The sequence below is a fragment of the Ceratotherium simum genome, chromosome 14 (genome assembly GCF_057802395.1).
Source record: "Ceratotherium simum simum isolate JZ-2026a chromosome 14, ASM5780239v1, whole genome shotgun sequence".
NCBI lineage: Eukaryota > Metazoa > Chordata > Mammalia > Perissodactyla > Rhinocerotidae > Ceratotherium > Ceratotherium simum.
In genome coordinates, this window is record NC_141913.1 from 15,786,666 (window position 1) to 15,808,700 (window position 22,035).

Below are 22,035 nucleotides of genomic sequence, written 5' to 3' on the forward strand. Positions count from 1 at the left end.
AATTAAATATTTATGCCAGGCAATTCTATCTTGTGACCCAGCTAAAAGCAAAGTTTAAATTTATCCATGCAAATTAATAGCAACCAATGATGAAACTGAAGAAACTCTTAATTGCAATTTCTCATCAGCTGACAAACTGAGAAGAAAAAAAAGAGAAAAGGCTGTTTCGTCACTTGAGCGCTATATAAACAATCCGAAGGCAAGGCCAATTTGACCCCAACTAAAATGGAAAATATTTTATATATGTAAAGTCTAGCATTGTAATGCCCAAATGTGCAAATATTCAATACCTGGGTTATAGAGTCTCAACTTAGGCCCTAGACTAAGTCTTTCCGCTCGTTTGCCCAGGTAGCCAGCCTGTGGGCAGGGTCCTCACCTAGGTAACCCAAGCACTAACTGAGCTTCTAGGCTCTTCACTAATAATCAAGTGCCAGCAGCAGTCTTGGCTCTGTTCCTTGGATGTGTCTTGTGCAAGATGACATTGGGACTGGCTCCTTCCTCCATAACACCTCTACCTCCCACAGCCACCAAGGATGTAAAAATTCATCCTTCTTACATTCAAGGGCCTCAGGGGGTCAAAAGTCTCTTTCCCATCTTGTGCTACTCAGTCCCCTCCCTCTCTACAAGATGTCTACCATCTATTAGTTTATCACTGCATAAGAGGTTCTTACTATCTGAATACCATTGATGATGCCCAAAACAGTCACACTAAGACCTCACAAGACAGTCCTCCTGGGGCCACTCTGAATGAGAAGTTTGAAAAAAGCCTGCTGCCCTCCTGCCTTTTGCTGAGTTAACAGTTGGTTATGCCACTGTTCCTCAGCAATCATAGACCAGCCCAAGGGGAACACAACAGGGGAATGAGTGGAAGACATGCACCCAGAAATGAAGGAACTATGGAGCAGGAAAGAGATATGTGTTTGTGTGTGAAGTGAACCACATTATGGGCACCTTGGTGCAACCAGTGGTTAAAACAGGGAGAAAAAGTCAAGAAAAACTATGAGGAGGGCCAGCCCTGGTGGCCTAGTGGTTGTTTAGTGCACTCCACTTTGGTGGCCTAGGTTTGGTTCTTGGTCGTGGACCTACACCACTCTGTTAGCGGCCATGCTGTGCTGATGGCCCACATACCAAAAAAATAGAGGAAGATTGGCACAGATGTTAGCTCAGGGTGAATCTTCCTCAGCAAAAAAAAAAACTTTGAAGAAAAAGATAAAAAAAAAAGATATTTCTTTCCTTAGTAGCTGAATATTTTCAGAGTTGGGAGGCAGTGTGAACCCTCTTGCTGGAAGCATTTAACCAAAAGCTGTACATCAGCTAGATGGGAATGTGGAAGGAAAAGTAAAGCACTAGCTGGAACCCTGGACTGAATCAGTCTTCACACTATGTTCATTCAAGGTACATTAAGACAGTCCAGCCAATAAGTGGACAGGGATACTTTAATGGAATTGATTTTCAGATGCTCAACCTCCATATGCATTCTTACCTAAAAACTGAGAGGCCTAAGAATGTACTTGCATTGGATATAATGCTGTTCCTCTTGTCCCACTTCTCCCTTTACAATCGCCCTTCTGCTACTTAAAATAAAAAAAAAGACATACCTCACATCATCCTGAATCACAGGATAGTACTCTTGCCCTGAAGTATAAAAATCTTCAGGGCACCAAATGAAGGGCGGTTTAGAAATACAGTACTGGTATCAATGAAGCCTCTTTTAGTCAGGCACTATTAATCTGCATGAGGGGTCCATGACTTTCCCTTTTTCAGGTAAGGGAAAGACTCGACATTAAAAATGAGGTCTTCTGGCCATTTCTCTCCATGTTGGACTATTCTGATTTCAGAAGATGCTAAAGTGAGGTGGTAGAGATGCTAAATTTTGTTTAACTACTTTGCTTCTTCTGTCCCCTGTCTCTCAAGTCAGAATTTATAATGTATCAGAGATTTGGTAAAGCTCCACATCTTATCTAGATCTATATCTATCTTAGATTTAGAGTTCAAGAACAGGACAGTTGCCACAGTGACATACACTAACATGTTCATCTAAATCCAAAAATAGCATCACACTCCTGTCAGCTGACCTGGGATGCATCTGGGTGCAGTTGGGCCCTATGGTTATACAGCTTGCTCTTGTATTTATTTAACAGAACGATGGTGGCATTCAAATCTCTATGGTATTTGGTTCCACTGGATACCTTTAAAAGAGTGATATAACATTTTCACATTAAAAAGTCAGTATTTATAATATATCAGGCAGGCATTCTGCATCAAGAGAAGGAGCTAACCGCTGCTGGCGGCCCGGGTTTGAATCCTGCACCGACGCACTCCTTGTCAGGCCATGCTGTGGCGGCATCCCATATAAAGTGGAGGAAGATGGGCAGGGATGTTAGCCGAGGGCCAGTCTTCCTCAGCAAAAAAAGAGGAAGATAGGCATGGATGTTAGCTCAGGGATGATCTTCCTCACACACAAAAAAAAAAATAAAGAGAAGGAGCTAAATCTGTGGTTTTGAGGGAAAAATTTTAAAGCTCATGGTAAGACAAAAGCATTTCATCAGAAAATATTATATTGGCAAAGGTATGTTTCAGTGAAAAATATTTCAATTTTCTGAACCCCTTCTCAATATCGCAAGGTATACGTGAGTGAGAGGAAACAGTTACATGAATCAAGAGTTGAGAGCACTGGTAAAGCTTCTCTGGTACATTTTCCAGAGACCGAGACACCTGTTATTCCAATGGAAGGTAACAAGACACTTTGCAAGTTAGGGTTTTCCAAATTTTTGTTTTCAATTACACTGAAGGAAGTCCTAATTGAGTTGTCAGCTCATAGATCGTAAAAAATTATTTTTGATAATATAGTCATGCATCACTTAACAATGGGGATAAGTTTAGAGAAACATGTCGATACACGATTTCGTCACTGTATGAACATCATAGAGTGTACTTACACAAACCTAGATGGTGTAGCCTACTGTGTCTAGGCTATATGCACTAATCCTATAGGTCACCACTGTATGTGCAGTCCACCGTGGACCAAAACGTCGTTATGTGGTGCATGACTGTATATTATTATCTGATTTTTGGCATATAGTTGGGAAAGGATCAAGGAACTGAATGATATTGCTAGATATTAAAAAACACAAAATTCCTACTCCCATCTGTCTGTTAATAGGAGCAAGGTCTCTCAATCTTTGAATCTATTAAAAAATAGCAACATAACTGTTACTGAAAATCCTGTCTCATTCTAGCAATGGAACATTTATTCTCAGATATCTACACCCAATTGAAAAAAATCCATTTTACGAATAACATTTTACCTTTTATGTTAATATTTTCATAAATTTTGTAATGTTTGTTATTTTGATCACTCATATACTAATATACGTAAGAATAACTTGATGGAAAGAAACTTTTAGAACTAAAGTCTTATGGTCACAGGATATAAATTTTAATTTTTATAAGTATTTTTTGTGATAGCAAAGTACAATAGAGTAATCCATAAAAGACCTTCACAGATTTAAAAAATAAGTTAGGATAACATTCTATAGGAAATATGGAATAAAAATATGAGTTAAAGGAGCAAATGGAACTATAAACCTTTCAACTCTTAACAGCTTACTCGTGTATTTATTTAACAGAACGATGGTGGCATTCAAATCTCTATGATATTTGGTTCCACTGAATACCTTTAAAAGAGTGATATAACATTTTCACATTAAAAGGTCAGTATTTATAATATATCAGGCCTTTTTCATCTCTTATAATAATCCAACACTAATATATACTATGACCCCAAGATATTTAGCAAACACAGGGCCTGCACTTGATGGCCCCAGCCGCAAATGCCTACTTAAATTTTGCACCAACGTGACCTGTTTTTCTCACTCTGGTGCTGGCCCTGGTTTTCAAAGTCATTAAGTAGGAACAGCTATGACCTAACCTCTGGGTGAGTCCTGCTGAAAAACCCAAAAGGATGGGAGAGAAGAGGAGGGAGAAAACAGGGAAAACTTAGGACAATGGGATTATAGGATTAGATTCCTTCAACAAAAGGACAATGGGGGTAAGGAAATAAGGAACAAAGGTTTCAAACTATTAACCAATATCAGTATTAATTCTGAGCTGGGAATTTGTTTGGTAAAAGCTTTAAACACAAAGAGATTTAGGATTGAATTTCAATTATGTAAAGTATTCATTTCATGTAGTACAATCCAACATTTTGGTAACATAATCCTGTCCAAAACAGATTAGGAGAAAAAAAGGACGAGTGTCATTAGTTTTGGAAATCTAAGTCTCTATATTCTTTTCAGAAAAAAGCAAAGCAAAATGTGTATGTATGTGGAAGTGGAGAATGGGGGAAAAGTGAGCCTGGCGGCAGAGTGAGCCTGGCTGGAGAAGGTGCTGCAGGGCACTGTGGTCCAGACTGACAAATGCCTGAAGAATATACTCTGACTTGCCTTCCTTAATAAGACAAAATTACACCTAGGCCATACCTGGCAGATAAGCACCTATCATGAGTTCTTAAAATCCATGTATTTTGAATAATGATACTATACCATAAAACTATATCATCGTATCATAAATGAGGGGCATTAATTATAGAAAAAGTTGGGACTGAACCCTGGATGCATGTAGAATTGTGAGGTTGCCACCTGCAGAATGCTCACACTCTCCACTCTGATCTGGGGTGGTCCTCAAGTCGACAGCAACATCATGAAAAGCTATGGTTCATTATCAAATTTCCTCTACTACTTTTAAGATATATTATTATGAAATTAAGAAACTGGGGATATGAAGCTAAGGGAAGAGCCAGCTGAAGGGTTGGTACATGGCTTTTGTAACTGAGATTTACCCACATAAAAAGGATCTGAAATGTTTGGATTGTTAACTGTAATAGAATCATGAAAGTGTAATGGAGGATTTTAAAAAATGATTTCACTTTGATTTAAGTGTAATAAAACCTGTGGATACTAATATTTTCTAAGTTTCGACCTATTTTCTTTTGGGGGGAGGAAGAAGGCAGATATTAGAAGGGTCGACAGTGGTCGACACCAAAGATTACCTTTAAAAATTTACTCTAGTGATGATATTTGTATTTCTCTCTTAAGATACACCATACTTTAAAAACCTCTATTGTTGTCCAACATTTAGAGCTTTTGACTGAGTGTTTCTACTGCCTTCAAGAGTGATCCTACAGACAGACAAGCAGACAGTGCCCAAGGAACAATACTTCCAAGTGCTATATGATTTCCTTTCAATCTACATTAATAAATATTCTTCTAGAATGTTAGTTTCTTATAAAACTTCAGAAGAGAACATGTTCCAAAAATATTATTTCCCCTGCAGCTCTTTCTCTGTGATTTTATTCAGTAAGTTATATAAATTTCAAAACATTTCATGGCACCCTTTCACCCCAAACAGCTCTGCTTTTATTTACTTTATTTATGATTCAGCATAAGCATTTACTTTGCACAAATAGTTCTACACCTGAAAATAAAAGTAAAACAATTCTTCTAGAGAAATAGAGTATCTTTCAAAGTATGGCAAGTATGATACAACATAAGAATATTTCCTGTCTTTTAAAAAATGGTTAGTCTCCATCTAGACAGAATGCTTGCCTTAGACATAAACTACATGACTGTTTGGTCACTAGCCTGAACAAACTCATGACACCACCATTAAATCTGACACCCAGTCAGCTAAGAGATGGTAGGAGACAGACTCAAGCAAGAGAAATACAGAAAACTGTACCTTCCATGAGGGCCAAAAGGACAAAACCACCTCTGAAGTTTTCATACAAACTCTGTTGACCAAATAGCTTTAGACAGATGTGGTACCCACTCTACAGTAACCATGGATTTCATTGATTAGCAAGTTGTGAAATCAATTTAATGAGCTGGAATCAGCATTAATTTAATATAATAGAAAATATCATCTATTGTAACAATGAGTATTCTTTTGTGACACTGGTTTTAATGTTAAAACACACACATATATACATATTTATATACTGGATCTCAATGGTAATATGTTTATTAAGAGTTTGAAACATATTGACTCTGTAGCATATAAATAAATATTAATTTTCTATCCTGAAAATTTCAGTTCCAAAGAGACTAACGTATAATTAAATTCTTACTTAAGAATATATATATACATTTGTCTATATCCATTTGGTTAGTCCTGATGAGTCTTAATATAATCAAAATAGGATTAGAGCCCATGTATTCTGATTCTCAAGTGTGATTAGCTGCTGATAATATTGAGCATTATGCTAAACCAGAGACTATTCTAGACTTTTTACATAAATTATCGTATTTATCTCTCAATATATCTATAAGGTATATTAATTTCTCCTAACTTAACACAGGAGGAAATGCTACTCAGGGAGGTACAGCAACTTGCCTAGGGTCTCACAGATAGGAAGCAGCAAGGATGGGATAAATCCCACAGTTTTTGGCTACAGAGCTCAACTAAATTACTCTCTAAGCAGCAGGATCAGAAAATATTTGTTTAAAATGAATGTTTCTGGGATTAGCTCCTTGGAAATCACATTTAGGAAGTCTCAGATGACATTACCCCATGCAGTGAACAGCGATGTTAGAAAAATGCCAAAGTGTGCATATCACCAGCTGAAAGGATTTCAAGCGTCAGAATGAAAATGTTTAGAAAGTGAGTATACTTCTCAGGGCAGGAAAAGTTCTTGGAGTATTCCCAGGTTGCACACTAAATTGCAAAACTAAAAAAGGTATGTCCAAGGCAGATTCCTTAGCAGCTCAGGACTTGCATGTTTTTAAATTTTCATCATTCTAGTTGTTCAAATGTCATGCTAGAAGAATTAAGAGAACTTTACTCAGAATTCTAGTCTGACTAATGTCAGGGTGGTGATGTGGACTATTATTTTAAAGGGAATCCAAGGAGTTATAGAATAGTAAATTTTGCCATCCACCACCCTCCCCTCCAAATCAGATGCACCTGCACAGATAACTAAGCAGAGATATATTTCAAATATCTAATATACCATACTTACAAATTCAAAGTACAAAAACTTGTTCTGTACACAAAAGTGTAAGTGAAATTATATTCTACATTGTGGGGAGTCTGTTCGTTCTGAGAGAATTTCTAGGTAATTCTATCAGGAAATAACAAATGTGGTGACAACAGGAAAAGAGCATTTTCTTTTCCTATTTTCTTACAATGAAAAGTCACATTAAAGCCATATTAAATGGTATAAAGAGTAGTTCAAATTCTGTCAGGAAAACCTAATATAAAACTTCTCCTGATTTCTGATTGTCAAGTTTCCATAAATATTGGTGTGCATCACTTTTATGCCAACATTATGATTCCCTTCCAAAGGATATGCCATGAAATACCTATCAGCTTAATTTTATATTATAAAATTGATAGTTAAATTACCATTCCAATACATTTTCTGAGGATGCTCCAGATACTGAAGTCATTTCTGGAAAACATAGGGGAGGGCAAGCTTGTTCTGAAAAAAGAGAAGAAAAATAAAGATTTAATTTCAATGCCATTGACATTGGGAAGGAAAAGCTATTGTCGTTAATTGAGAGCCACAGGCATGTACGTATAGAGATACCTTAAAAATGTGCATCATATATGAATGAGCAACAGGTACACGAAAAGATGCTTAATATCCCTAGTCATCAGGGAAATGCAAGTTAAAATGAGATATCACCTCATGCCTATTAGAACGGCCATCATAAAAAAGACAAGAGAAAACAAATGCTGGCATGGATGTGGGGAAAGGGAATCCTTGTGAACTGTTGGTGGGATTATAAATTGGTACAGTCACTATGGAAAACAGTATGGAGGTTCCTCAAAAAATTAAAAATAGAACTACGATAGCACTTCCACTTCTGGGAATATACCTAAAGGAAATGAAAACACTAACTTGAAAAGATATTTGCACCCCCATGTTCACAGCAACATCATTTACAATAGCCAAGACATAGAAACAATCTGTGTCCATTGATGGATGAATGGATAAAGAAGTTGTGGTATAACAGGCAACACCACAGAAATACAAAGGATCGTAAAAGATTACTACAAACAATTATATGACAACAAATTGGACAGCCTAGAAGAAATGGGTAAATTCCTAGAAACATACAATCTTCCAAGACTGAATCAGAAAGAAATAGAAAATCTGAAAACACTGATTACTGGTAATGAAATTGAATCACTAATGAAAAACTCCCAACAACAAAAGTCCAGGACTAGACAGCTTCACAGGTGAATTGTACCAAACATTTAAAGAAGAGTTAATACCTATCCTTCTCAAACTATTCCAAAAAATTGAACAGGAAGAAATGCTTCCAAATTCATTCTATGAGGCCAGCATTACCCTGATACCAAAATTAGACAAAGGCATTAAAAAAAAGATCACAGGCCAATATCACTGATAAACACAGATGTAAATATCCTCAACAAAAATACTAGCAAACCAAATTCAACAAGATATTAAAAGGATCACACACCATGATCAACTGAGATTTATCCCAGGGATGCAAGGATGGTTCAATACCTGCAAATCAATGTGATACACCACATTAACACAATGAAAAATAAAAATCATATGATCATCTCAATAGATGCAGAAAAAAGCATTTGACAAAATTCAACACTCATTAATGATAAAAACTCTAAACAAAGTGGGTATAGAAGGAAGACACCTCAACATAATAAAGGCCATATATGACAAACCGACAGCTAACATCATGCTTAACGGTGAAAAGCTGACAGCATTTCCTCTAAGATCAGAAACAAGACAAGGATGTCTACTCTTGCCACTTTTATTCAACACAGTATTGGAAGTCCTAGCCACAGCAATCAGACAAGAAAAAGAAATAAAAGGCATCCAAATTGGAATGGAAGAAGTAAAACTGTCATTATTTGCAGATGACATGATACTCTATATAGAAAACCTAAAGACTTCACCAAAAAAATATTAGGACTAATAAATGAATTCAGTAAAGTTGCAGAATACAAAATCTATATACAGAAATCTGTTATATATCTAATAACAAACAATCAGAGAAATTTAAAAAACAATCCCCTTTAAAATTGCATCAAAAAGAATAAAATAGCTAGAAATAAATTTAACCAAGGAAATGAAAAACTTGTACTCTGAAAACTATAAGACACTGATGAAAGAAATTGAAGATGACGCAAATAAATGGAAAGATATACCATGCTCATGGATCAGAAGAGTTAATATTGTTAAAATGTCCATACTAACAGATTCAATGCAATCCCTATCAAAATATCAATGGCATTTTTCACAGAACTAGAGCAAATAATCCTAAAATTTGTATGGAACCACAAAGACCTCAAATAGCCAAAGCAATCTTGAAAAAGAAGAACAAAGCTGGAAGTATCATGCTCCCTGATTTCAGACTACACCACAAAGCATTAGTAATCAAAACTGTATGGTACTGGCACACAAACAGACACATAGATCAATGGAATAGAATAGACAGCCCAGAAATAAACCCATGCTTATGTGGGCAATTAATCTATAACAAAGGAGGCAAGAATATACAGTGGGGAAAAGACAGTTTCTTTAACAAATGGTATTGGGAAAACTGGACAGCTATATGCAATAGAATGAAACTGGACCACTTTCTTACACTATACACAAAAATAAACTCAAAATGGATTAAAGACTTATATGTAAGACCTGAAACCACAAAACTTCTGGAAGAAAACATAGACAGTAAGCTCTTTGACATTGGTCTTAGCAATATTTTTTTGGATCTATCTCCTTAGGCAGAGGCAACAAAAGCAAAAATAAACAAATGAGAGTACATCAAACTAAAACGCTTTTGCACAGTGAAGAAAACCATCAACAAACTGAAAAGGCATCTCCTACTGAATGCGAGAAGATATTTGAAAATGATATATCGAATAAGGGGTCAATATCCAAAATATATAAAGAACTCATACATCTCAATATCAAAGAAACAACCAATCCAAGTAAAAAATGGGCAGAGGACCTAAAGAGACATTTTTCCAAAGAAGACATACAGATGGCCAACAGACATATGAAAAGATGCTCAACATCACTAATTATCAGGGAAATGCAAATAAAACAAAAATGAGATATCATCTCACACCCGTCAGAATGGCTATTATCACAAAAACAACAAATAACGAGCATTTGCAAGGATGTGGAGAAAAGGGAACCCTCACAGACTGTTGTGTAAATTGGTGCAGCCACTAAGTATGGAATGTAAATTGTTACAGCCACTATGCAAAGCAGTAAAATTTTTAATCAAAAATTAAAAATAGAACTACCATACAATCCAGCAATTCCATTTCTGGCTATTTACCCAAAGAAAATGAAAACACTAATTTAAAAAGATATATGCACCCCTATATTCATTGAGGCATTATTTACAATAGCCAAGATATGGAAGCAACCTAAGTGTCCAGTGACAGATGAATGGATAAAGAGAATGTGATATATATACAGATGTGTGTATGTACATATATGTATATCTATCTATCTATCTATCTATATATAAATATAGAGATGTGTGTGTGTATACACACACACACATGTACAAACAATGCAATATTTTTTGTTAGTGCTATGGAGTCAATTCCGATTCCTAGTGACCCTGTGTAGGCAGAGCAAAACCCTGCCCAGTCTTTTTGTGCCATCTCTCACCTTCTGGCACTGTATCAGACAATGCTTCGCTGCTATTTATAGAGTTTCCATGGTCAATTTTTTTGTAGGTGGGTGGCCAGGTCCTTCTTCCTAGTCTGTCTTCGTCTGGAAGCTCCACTGAAACCTGTCCACTATGGGTGACCCTGCTGGTATTTGAAATACTGGTGGCATAGCTTTCAGCATCAAAACAATACACAGCTGCCACAGTATGACAAGCAACAGACAGGTGGTGTATTTTCCTTAGTGGGAAACAAACCTGAGCCGTGGTGGTGAGAGTGCCCAATCTTAACCACTAGACCACCAGGGCTGGCTACAATGGAATATTACTTAGCCATTACAAAAAAAATCTTGCCATTGGTGACAACATGGATGGACCCGGGGGTATTATGCTAAGTGAAATGTCAGATAGAGAAAGACAAATACCATATGATTTCACTTATATGTGGAATCTAAAAAACAAAACAAATGAACAAACAAAACAAAACAGAAACAAACTCATAGATACAAAGAACAAACTGATGGTCACCAGAAGGGAGACGGGTGGACGGATGGGTGAAATAGGTGAAGGGGATTAAGAAGTACAAACTTCCAGTTATAAAATAAGTAAGTCATAGGGATATAATGTACAGCATAGGGAATACAGTTAATAGCACTGTAATAACTTTGTATTACAGATGGTTACTAGACTTGTGAGGATCATTCATCATGTATATGTCAAATCACTTCGTTGTACACTTGAGACTAATATAATATTGCATATCAATTATACTTCAATAAAAAGAGTTGTGGTATACATATACAATGGAATATAACTCAGCCATAAAAACCAAGGAAATTCTATCATTTGCAACAACATGGATGGACCTTGAAGGCATTATGCTAAGTGAAATAAGTCAAGCAGAGAAAGACAATACCATATAACCTCACTTATATGAGGAATATAATAATAAAAAAAAAAAACCAAAACACAAAACCATAAAAAAGAGATCAGACTTGTGGTTACCAGAGGCAAGGGACGGGGGAGGGGGAATTGGAGGAAGGTAGACAAAAGGCACAAACTTCCAGTTATAAGATCAATTAAGTACTAGGGATGTAATGTACAACATGATGACTATAGTTAACACTGCTGTATGATATACATGAAAACTGCTAAGAGAGTAGATCCTAAGAGTTCTCATGACAAGGAGAAAATTTTTTTTCTTTTCTTTTTATTGTGCCTATATGAGACGATGGATGTTAGCTAAACCTATTGTGGTAATCATTTCACAATATATGTAAATCAAACCATCATGCTGTACACCTTAAACTTAGTGATATATGTCAACTATTTCTCAATAAAGCTGGAAAAAAATGTTCATTGTCATAAATACGGTAAAACAGGGTCAATCTGGGGTTGTATCCTTGTTCACTGCTATTTTGGCCCCTGAAAAGTTTCACAGTGGATCAACTGGCCCTATGTCTTTGGTACTATTCTGATCCAAATTCTCCTACTTCTCCTCTGTTGGTGTCCAGCTGTTTGGACCACCTGAGACGTACACTGCTCCTTCACTTGCTGGCACATCAGACCCTGTTGTTTGGTTCATGACACACCTACCATATTCTGATATTTAATAAACTATTTTACTCTAGCTGTTAAATAATATAAACAAAAATGTCATGACAGAGCTTAGCTTAAGGTTTTTAAGAAATCAAATGGGAAAATGCAAACAAATTATAAAAGCCAAAGTAAAATTTAGGTTCTGCATCATACATTAGTACTTTCCTAAAGATACGGACAGTGAACAAAATTTAGCAACTCTAGATATATTGGAACACCCCTTATAAGTTAATCTCTATAGAAGGAGCACTTTCAAAGCCTTTGCAGGGGTTTTGAAGTAGCCAGAAGGAGGGTGGCTATCAGCAGCAGAGCGTCTGTGGCTTGGATGAGTAACCCATCTGAGCTCAGGCATCCTGAGGCCACGCCTGGCCGGTAGAAAGCCAACCCCATTTCCACAGATCACTACGACAGCGCTACCGGAGGGAGGAGAAAGAGGTGCAGAGATCAACTTTCTAAAACACCGTTAGAATAATGCATTCTTTCCTGTTATCTTATGTTATGGCAAGGGATGCTGGTTTTCCAGTTGCCATTTGAAATATACCCATGTAACTAAAATATTAAAGAAAATATTAAACAAAAAAATTTATCTCCTAAAGAACCTCTATTCTTAAACTAAATTAATTTGAATTATTAGAAGTTAATAAAATTTTAAGTTTTTAAATAAATAGTATTTTAAAAATCCTTCACTCTTCCGATTTCTTTTTCTTTTTTAGGAACATACACTGCTCATTTGGCATATCTGTCACCTAACCAATTTGCTGGATAAGTGGCCACAGATGGTATTTAAATCACATTCTCCACAATCCAAGACTATCAATCTCTGTGACGTGAACAATGGAACCCAGGGATAGAATCCCTGCCATTATCTTCCATTTGCACGTATAATACAGTTTTAGAGATATATATAAACTAAATTTTCCATCTCCTGTCTAGGAAAAAGTCAGTCAGAAATGTACCATATACCTAGGAAGTTGGGAGCCTGAAATAAGCTTTATGAAAACTGAATGAAGGTCAAAAATGTTTACATTAAATGTATATGTATATGTTACAATCTGATTAAAGGTAAGAATAGCAGAAAGGCAAGAAAAGCAAGAAATATTTTGGAAGCAATAAAGGAGAAGATAAGAGACATCCAAGCTTTACTTTTATTCTCAATTTAGAAATCATCACAGGATTGCCAACCAGGAATCCCACTTGGGAATATCCTACACTCATTTTTATGCACATCGCTCTTTGTGGTATTTTATTAAAATGTAGTAACTACTCATTTATGAGGAGGCCAGATTATCTGTAACATTAATTATCCATTCTAGAACACAACTAGAAAGCAGAGGTGAAAGGGATTGTGAAAGGTAAAGGGCTATCATAAAGCCCACGCTATTTTCTTGTGCAAGACACACAGAGCCAAATGCAAATCCTCCTTCAGACCATATTGCCTGCAATAAACTGATCAGAAGCAGCAAGAGAAACACTGGCCCACAGGACAAATACAAAATGCAGAAGTTGTGGCATAGTAAATGACCTCAGCATTGTTGATGGCAATCTAAGTCAACAGCATAATGAGGCTGCCAAAGAAGCAGGTGCAATCTTGGGCTGCCAAAAGGAGAACATCAGCCAGAACATTCCCAAGGGCAACTCTACAATGGTCAGACTAAAGCTGGGATTCAGATCCACATGCCACTTTTAAAAGGAACCTTAATACTCTCACTCAGGAGGACTTATCAGAGGTTAGGCAAAGGTGTCTAGAAAACATCTCTTATAAGCAATGGCTGAAGGAAAAGTGTAGTCTAGAAGAAAAAAAAGAAACTGGAGGTCTGGGGAACACAGGCATGATAGAGGTCTTCGGGCATTAGAGGATGAGGCCAGCCAGGCATGTAGGAATAATAACATCCCCATAATCCCACCCCCACCAGCTGCAGCATTCCATATGCACCTTTGACTGCTTTTTCTCCACATCACTAATCAACATGTGACATATTATAAGGTCTCCTGAATATTTGCTGACTATATCACCCACAACAGTATGTAAGCTTCCTGAGAAGTCATGTTTCATCTACTGCTTGTATCTCTGTTGCCCAGGACAAGGCCTAACACAGAGAAGGAGTGTAAGTATTTGTTGAACAAACTCTGGAATTTTTAAGGCCTTTTAGCACATATTCTCTCTTTCATAAAGAATTTGGTTTATTCTATGCTACTCACGAGATTAGGACTAGGACCATTGGTGGAAGATACAGGAGGGCTGACATAAAGATCTGTCTTATAATTAATTCCAAAAATGGGAGACAAGAAATTCTTATTAAAGAAGAGTTTCAGAGGCTGGAGGATTCCCTTCAGACATGGTCCAGAAAGGCATTCCTGCACTGGGTGAGAACTTAGTTTAGATCAGCTAGGCTGGGGATGTTGCTAAACATGCTACAGGGAACAAGACACGCCTCCATAACAAAGAACTATCCAGCCCCAAACGTCAGTAGTGCCAAAGTTGAGAAACTTGCCAAAGAATTACAATAAGACCTTCACAGATAATTTTAAATTTTATAGTAGCTACGTTAAAAAAGTAAAAAGGAACAAGATAAATCAACTTTAATAATATATTTTATTTAACTCAGTATGTCCAAAATATTAGCATTTCAACATGTAACATAAAAAATATTAATAAGATATTTTATACTCTTTTTTCCATAGTAAGTCTTCAAAATTCAATGTGTATTTTACACTTAGAGCACATCTCAATTTAGCTACTAAATTTTCCACAAAGTGAAATATAGTCTTACCAAAATAATAAAGTTATGTTTAATGGAAAAACATTTTTACACTACTTCATTTTTACAACTTAAATCTATATTAATTAAAATTAAATAAGACTAAAAATTCAGTTTCTTAGTCATACTAGCTATATTTCAAGTGCTCAAAAAACACATGTGGCTAGTGGCTACTATTGGACATATTAGATTTCTGTGATTACTTCTGAAAACAAAAGAATACTATTGCTCTAAGATTATAGGGGAAGAGCAAAAAATTGCTCAATTATTGGAGTCCAAAGTCAATGAAAGACAAAACAGTCCACAGCCTAATCATCAAGAAAGTGCTAAATCTTCTGCAGTATTATTTAAAGAAGCAGAGGGGATAAATTTTTTTAAAAATTAGGTAGCAGACTAAAATTTTAAAAAATGATTTATACTGAAAGTATACATTTCTATTGAAAATTTTCACTCCCCACGGTGGGGGAAAATACAAAGAATTCCCTAGTGATATTGGATGAAGGAGGTGTTACTCCAGGCAGAAATAAGGGGAGAGAAGCAATCAGAAATTTCAGGCTGAAAGCATAGATCAATTATTCTCTTCCCTTGGAGTTTATCTGAGAGTCATTATCCTGAATTCTATGCTTCCTTTTTTTTCTTTGCACAGAGAGAAAACACCCTGTACCAGGGACTGAGAGTGATATGTCCTGGTTCTATTTTCAACCATACAGACGACATTATGAGCATCTACACAACACCACAATAACTGGTTTTTAAGTGACAAGTCTCATCACAATTGTTTTATCTACCTGATGGAAATGGCTCAGCTTGTTATCCCACCATTATTCCCTGCTACACAATGTTGCAGACAGACCTCAAACTAAACCAAATTAATTTATGAAGTGTGGCTAACAAATGCTGTGCAAGAATCCCCTTATTCTGAAAAGACTTGTGCAAGTTCAGGAGGTCTAATCCCCAAATCGTTAAAACATATTTTGGATGGCAGAAACTATATGTAAGGCTCAGCCTGACAGTCTCTCAAATTCAGGGGAACTGCACAGATCCTCTCAACGCACTCGCTAGGCACCGGGTCTACTGCCTTCCTTCTGCATCATGGATTACTAGGTTAAACACAGAACACTGTGTGCTCACAGAGACTCTTTGAAAAAAGTAGAAAAAGATTATAAAACAAAGGCAGGAAAAACATGTTATGATCATAATCTGTATGTGAAACTTTAAATAAACAGCCATCTTCCAATATTTTCCTTACGGACAAGATAAAAACACCATTCTATTAATAGTCACTCCAGAAAAAAAGGGAAATCTCTTAATTCATAAAGTTTTGTAATCTAATTCTTAAATTTTTAGAAATTTAGGCTCTATATCAAAACCAAGACAACATATACAACAACAAAAATAATCTTCTTGAGTATTTACCAAATGGAAGTAAACGTAATTAAATGGGAAAAAAACTAAACTACGTGGCTCATTTTTCAAATTACAAAATAATACATTATTATATAACAAGTGAACCAATCCACAGATAAAGAACAAGCTGGTCATCTATTCCTACCTCCAATACCAACATAACAGCCTAGGATGCTCCCTTCCATACTTTTCTCCTTGCACAAGCATAGACAAGTATATATTTTTTTACTGAAATATTACCCTACAGGTCACACTGTTTTTCCCCTAAATAATAACATGTCAAGGATACCGCTTCAAGTTTATAGATGTAAGTGTATCTCTCTTTCTAATATCTTTATGCACAGGTACACATGAACATACGTGTAACTTTACGTAAGGAGCATATCATGTATGCTGGTTTTATTTTAACAGTGTTCCCCCTACCCCCTTTTGTTCTTTTTTGCTTGCCACTCCACTTCCCCATCTCTGCCACCTCTGTACAGTCATGTGTCACTTAATGACGGGGATGCCTTCCAAGAAACCCGTCATTGTGCGAACGTCATAGCGTGTGCTTACACAAACCTAGATGGCATAGCCTACTACACATCTAGGCTATATGATACTAATCTTATGGGACCACTGTCGTCTATGCTGTCTGTCATTGACTGAAATGTCATTATGCAGCACCTGACTGTACTACTGTAACCCATGTTAAAAATCCGATATGCATTTTTCTACATTTTCTCAAATAGTCACAAATAGAACATGCACGCGTGCACACACAAAGGAGCTTTCTGACTTTAAGATTTCAAAATAGAATACTAGTCATACACACTGCTCAATGGTTTGCTTTTCCCATTCAATATTTCATGGAAATTTTCTCAAGTCAAAGAAACTAATTCTTTTAATGAATAAATAATATTCCATGACAAGACTACTGTATATCAAAATATACTCTGTTATTCCCATGAAAGGCATTCACTGTTTTCATTCTTTTGCCAAAACAAACAACGGTGCAAAAACATCTTAACACATTATATTCCTATTTAAATCTGATGCTTTCATTTCTATGGGATAGAGTACCAGGAGTAAGATTGCTGGGTCAAAAAGTCTCTCTGTTTTAGATTTCCATGGATGTTGCCAGATTGCTTTCTGAAAAGGTTTTAACAATTTCATATTTCACCAATAATCTATGAGAGCACTTTTTCCCACATCTCCACCAGCAGTACTTGGTGTCAACAGGTGTTCTTACCCAAGTTTTGTCAGTCTGACTACTAAAAGTGATATCACATTGCTATTTTATTTTTCTTTGACTGCTAATGAGTCAGAACATCTTTTCATATGTTTAATGACCATTTGGATTTACGCATCTGTAAATTGTCTTCATTTATAACCATTAGATTTTTTTCTGTCAATTTGTAAGAATTTGTTGTTTATGATAGATATTAATCTTTTGTTTTTTATTGATCTTTTATATAGATTGCAAATAGAATCATTTGCAGGTTCAAAAAAATTTTTACAATCAAATATGTCTTTTGTGGGTTTTTTTGCTTTTGGGTTTTGTGTCTTGGTTAAGAAGGCTTCTGCCACTCCAGAGTTTTTTTTTTTTGTGAGGAAGATCGGCCCGGAGCTAACATCTGCCAATCCTCTTTTTTTTTTTTTTGCTGAGGAAGACTGGCCCTGGGCTAACATCTGTGCCCATCTTCCTCTATTTTATATGGGACGCTGCCACAGCATGGCTTGACAAGCGCTGCGTCGGTGCGCACGCAGGATCCAAACCAGCGAACGCCGGGCCGCCACAGCGGAGTGCGTGCACTTAACCGCTTGTGCCACCAGGCTGGCCCCCCAGAGTTTTTTTTACATGATGTTCTAAATCTTTAAAGACTAAAATATATACGCATATCTCAAGCCACTATCTCTACATAAAAACAGCTAGGTACCTTTAAGGGTTTGTCCTTGCTTGTTCATCATGGACCACTCAGACTACAAGATTTTTGTGTGCTCTCGCCTCTATGCCTTTCACAATGGGGCCTGTGAAGTCGCCCAGTTCCCTTTTTTACAAGACAAGGAGCTCTCTCTCCAACATTTTTCTTACCCACGCTTCCAGGAATCTTAATAGTCTACATTTTTATTTAGCTTCATTCCAGCTCTCTCTCTTTTAAAAAGATCCTTAATCATTGATCTGTATGCTTCACAGAGGACAGGAAAAGTTAAGTTGCTTTTAAAAGCAACATTTTCACAAATACTGTGACATCACACTATTACTGAGCTAACTTTAAATGAGTTCTACCACGATGAAGTGTTTGAACACTAATAGCTAACATTTAGTGGGTGTTTACTCCATTTTAGACCTATGTTAATCATTTAACATGCATCACCTCATTTAATCCTCAAAATAATCCTATAAACTAAGCACTCATTAAATAACTTGTCCATGGTCACAAATTTAATAAGTAGTAGAGTAGAACTGGGATTCTTTAACACCAGATCCTTAGCTCCTTGGTTTTAGAGCTCTGATTGCCACTTTGCACAAACTTGAAAAGTAACTACCTAACTATTCCAAGCCTCAGTGTTTCTACTTAGAGAATGACAATACTATTTCAGATGGTCATGATGAGGTTCCAATGAGGCAATGCATATAGAGTAGTGTTTTTTAAACTTTGAGTCCTATTCACTGGTGGTTTGTAAACTCAATTTATTGGTTCATATAACCAGCATTAAAAAAAACGAAATAGAATACATCTAGCAAGGATAGGTATTGTAAAGGAAAATTTTGTTCTGATAATACATACGTACCCCATATGTGTATACTATGTGGTCAAATAAAAAATATATATATATATTTTACTATGGGACTTTGTCAGTGACGTAGAACATTCAGACCAGTGCCTGGCAGGTAGAAACTCTCAAAATAAAGTAGATATTGACATTATTATTAAATATTTCAGGGAAAAACCATCTCATTTTTCTGAGTTGTTAAAGATTTAAAACCACAACTACTTTCTGGAGGGATAATTTACTAATTACAGTTTCAAAAGATGACCTATTAAAATGGCTGTTTGTTGAACAATATTCCTAACTATATAAAGATTTGCACAGAGAAACAGGTAAGAAGTACTTCTATTACCGTAGAGAAATTTAGATAATGAGATGGTTTCGACACTTGTGCTATTTCCCCCTGTTAAGGCTTTACACAGGATGACCAACGGTTTGGCCAGTGGTCTCACTTGTGATCAGATACCAGTAAGGCTTGAGGAGATTTTTTTTTAAACTCCAAACCTTGGGGCCAGAATCTCTGGTTGGGGGCAGGGGAATCTTAAACAAAGGTTCTTTAAACAGATGTGGCTAAGGCATAATAAAGCAACTTGGGAGGGACTCCAACTTGGTGAAGTCCCTTTCTTTCTTGTCACTTAATAGTTCTTGGTATTCTTTGTTTTAATGTCATAAGACCTGGGTGAAAGTGCTAGAACAATTCTGCACAAATAACATTTTTCATTTAAATGAAATGATGAAAGAGAATACACTAATAAATCCCACATTTAATTTTATTGTGCTTTAAACATTCCATTGACATTATTAAATCGTATTAAAACTGACTACTGTCTTCAAACTTGAGGGTACTTCCTTTCACAAAATACATCCTTCAGAGAAGACTTTAAGCATGGCTCTTCCATTCAGCCTTCTCATTGGCACCTACTTGGGGAATCATCTGGAACTCAAAGATGCTGTCTGTCAGCAATGGAATTTTAAAAGCAACTCCAATGTTTGAATTTAAAACAGTGAGGTCGGCCAGTGTTCCATGCTCTGCTTGAATTTCACAATTCTTTATTTTCTCTATCTTCATTCATCCTTTCTGTTGTTTTTGTACACATTTGCCACTCACTAGACTGTAATTCCCCCTGAGGTTAGGGATTATGTCTTATTCTCCTCTGCATCCCCTACAGTGCAGAGTATTTTGCATGTAACAGGTGCTCAATGTTTTAAAATAAATGGTTTTACCTGTCTCTTAAGTTAAAATGGGCCAAAGAAAGAAACATAGCAAAAAAATGAAAGAGATGGATAAACAGCATATGAGGTATGAAGAACACAAATAAACAAATTTTCTGTCTGTAAGTCACCTCTTAAGAAAACATTTCCAAAACCAAAATTCCTTAACAGACATTTTCACTGGCACTGAACAATTAAACATTTGTTCCTATTGTTAAATATTCTGAAGGAATCGTAATTTTAAGGATATTCATTAGGATATTTAGAAAAGAAAAAACCTAATTCTAACGTTTGATTCAAGATCAAAAGAATGAACGAAAAATCTAAGAAAATAATTTCATAGAGAAGCAGACGTCAATACATCTACAACTGTAATAGTGAAAATTTGTATGTGTTCAGGTATATATATATATATTATGTGTTTTGCACTTATCTGTGCATATCTATTTGCAGTTATTAGATACTTATCTTCTCTCTTTTCAACTATAAGAATTCTTCTTCCCCCCTCCCCCAAATCCTTTTTTCCACAAGTCCCAATGTAAATGTAATCCTAGTGAACATAGCTTGTATTGAATCTAATCATCTTTAATTTTGATTGCACTATTGATGTTTACTAAACAAATTGAAATAGTCTTCCAAATTAGGAAGCCATTAGAAACAAACTATAAATTATACTCACAAAATTGAAGATTAGATTTTAAAATGATGTTATAAGAGTAAATTATTGTAGTAATAAAAAGTCATTTCATTTTCTCAAATTATGTATAAGCTTACTGGAAACAATATTTACATAGTTCATCTGGAATATAGTTCACAAATCTATTCTTTAAAAAGGGTTGAAAAGGAAGTGATGTGTGGAGAAGCCTAGTAATCTCATCATTGATGGGTATACAATACGTATTCTTACTTACAAGTCATATGAAAAGCAACAAGTTCCATTTTTGCAAATTTACCATTCCTCTCTAGTCCTTCTTCCTCTTGGTGTTAGGACAAGAACCACAGAGAATGCAACACTCTTATTCACCCTCCACTTATTTCTTGGGAACATGCAAGGCTGTTGTTGCAGATTTACTTAAATTGTTATTACCATTAGATTCTAAGCTCTGTTGAATTTGCAGTGGGAACACAGCAGGTACTCAGCAAATGTTACTATGATAAACTTTATACCAGTTGGTTTTCTATTAATTAAAGATCTAGATTGAATAAACTGTCCCACAATGCATTTATAATATAATTTTTCCATAGTAACAACCAAAAAAAGGGCTGTTTGTTTACTTTGATAAACTAAAATGTTATGTCATTCTCATCAAAAGATACTAATGAAGCTAACTTGAAGAACACACATCATCAGTGATACTAGAGAGAGCCAAGCCAACTATTAGTGGTTAAAAGTTTGGGGTAAGCAAAGATTTCTTAGGAAGGATGCAAAAAAGCCCTAATATCACAGAGAAAAAATATAAAGTGGACTTTACTAAAATTAAAAATTTCTGTTCAAAGAAGATATTAAAGACGTCTGTCATGTCACATATACTTGATAAAGGATTATATCCAGAATATATAAATAATTCCTACAAATCAATAATACAAAGACATACACAACCCAATTTAAAATGGGCCAAAGT

At 35.8% G+C, this 22,035-nt stretch overlaps 1 protein-coding gene across 7 annotated transcripts in view; it reads right to left on the reverse strand.

Moving 5' to 3' along the window:
- Nucleotides 1-22,035, reverse strand: part of OSBPL1A (oxysterol binding protein like 1A) — a 147,132-nt gene that overhangs the window by 24,883 nt on the left and 100,214 nt on the right. For 6 of the 7 annotated variants that reach the window (XM_014780265.2, XM_087439075.1, XM_087439077.1 and 3 more), the window contains one exon: nucleotides 7,405-7,480. The exons of the other annotated variant lie outside the window; for it this stretch is intronic. In XM_014780265.2, the coding sequence (XP_014635751.1) occupies nucleotides 7,405-7,480 (76 nt within the window). The remainder of the gene's footprint in view (nucleotides 1-7,404; nucleotides 7,481-22,035) is intronic. 7 annotated transcript variants of the gene reach the window in all.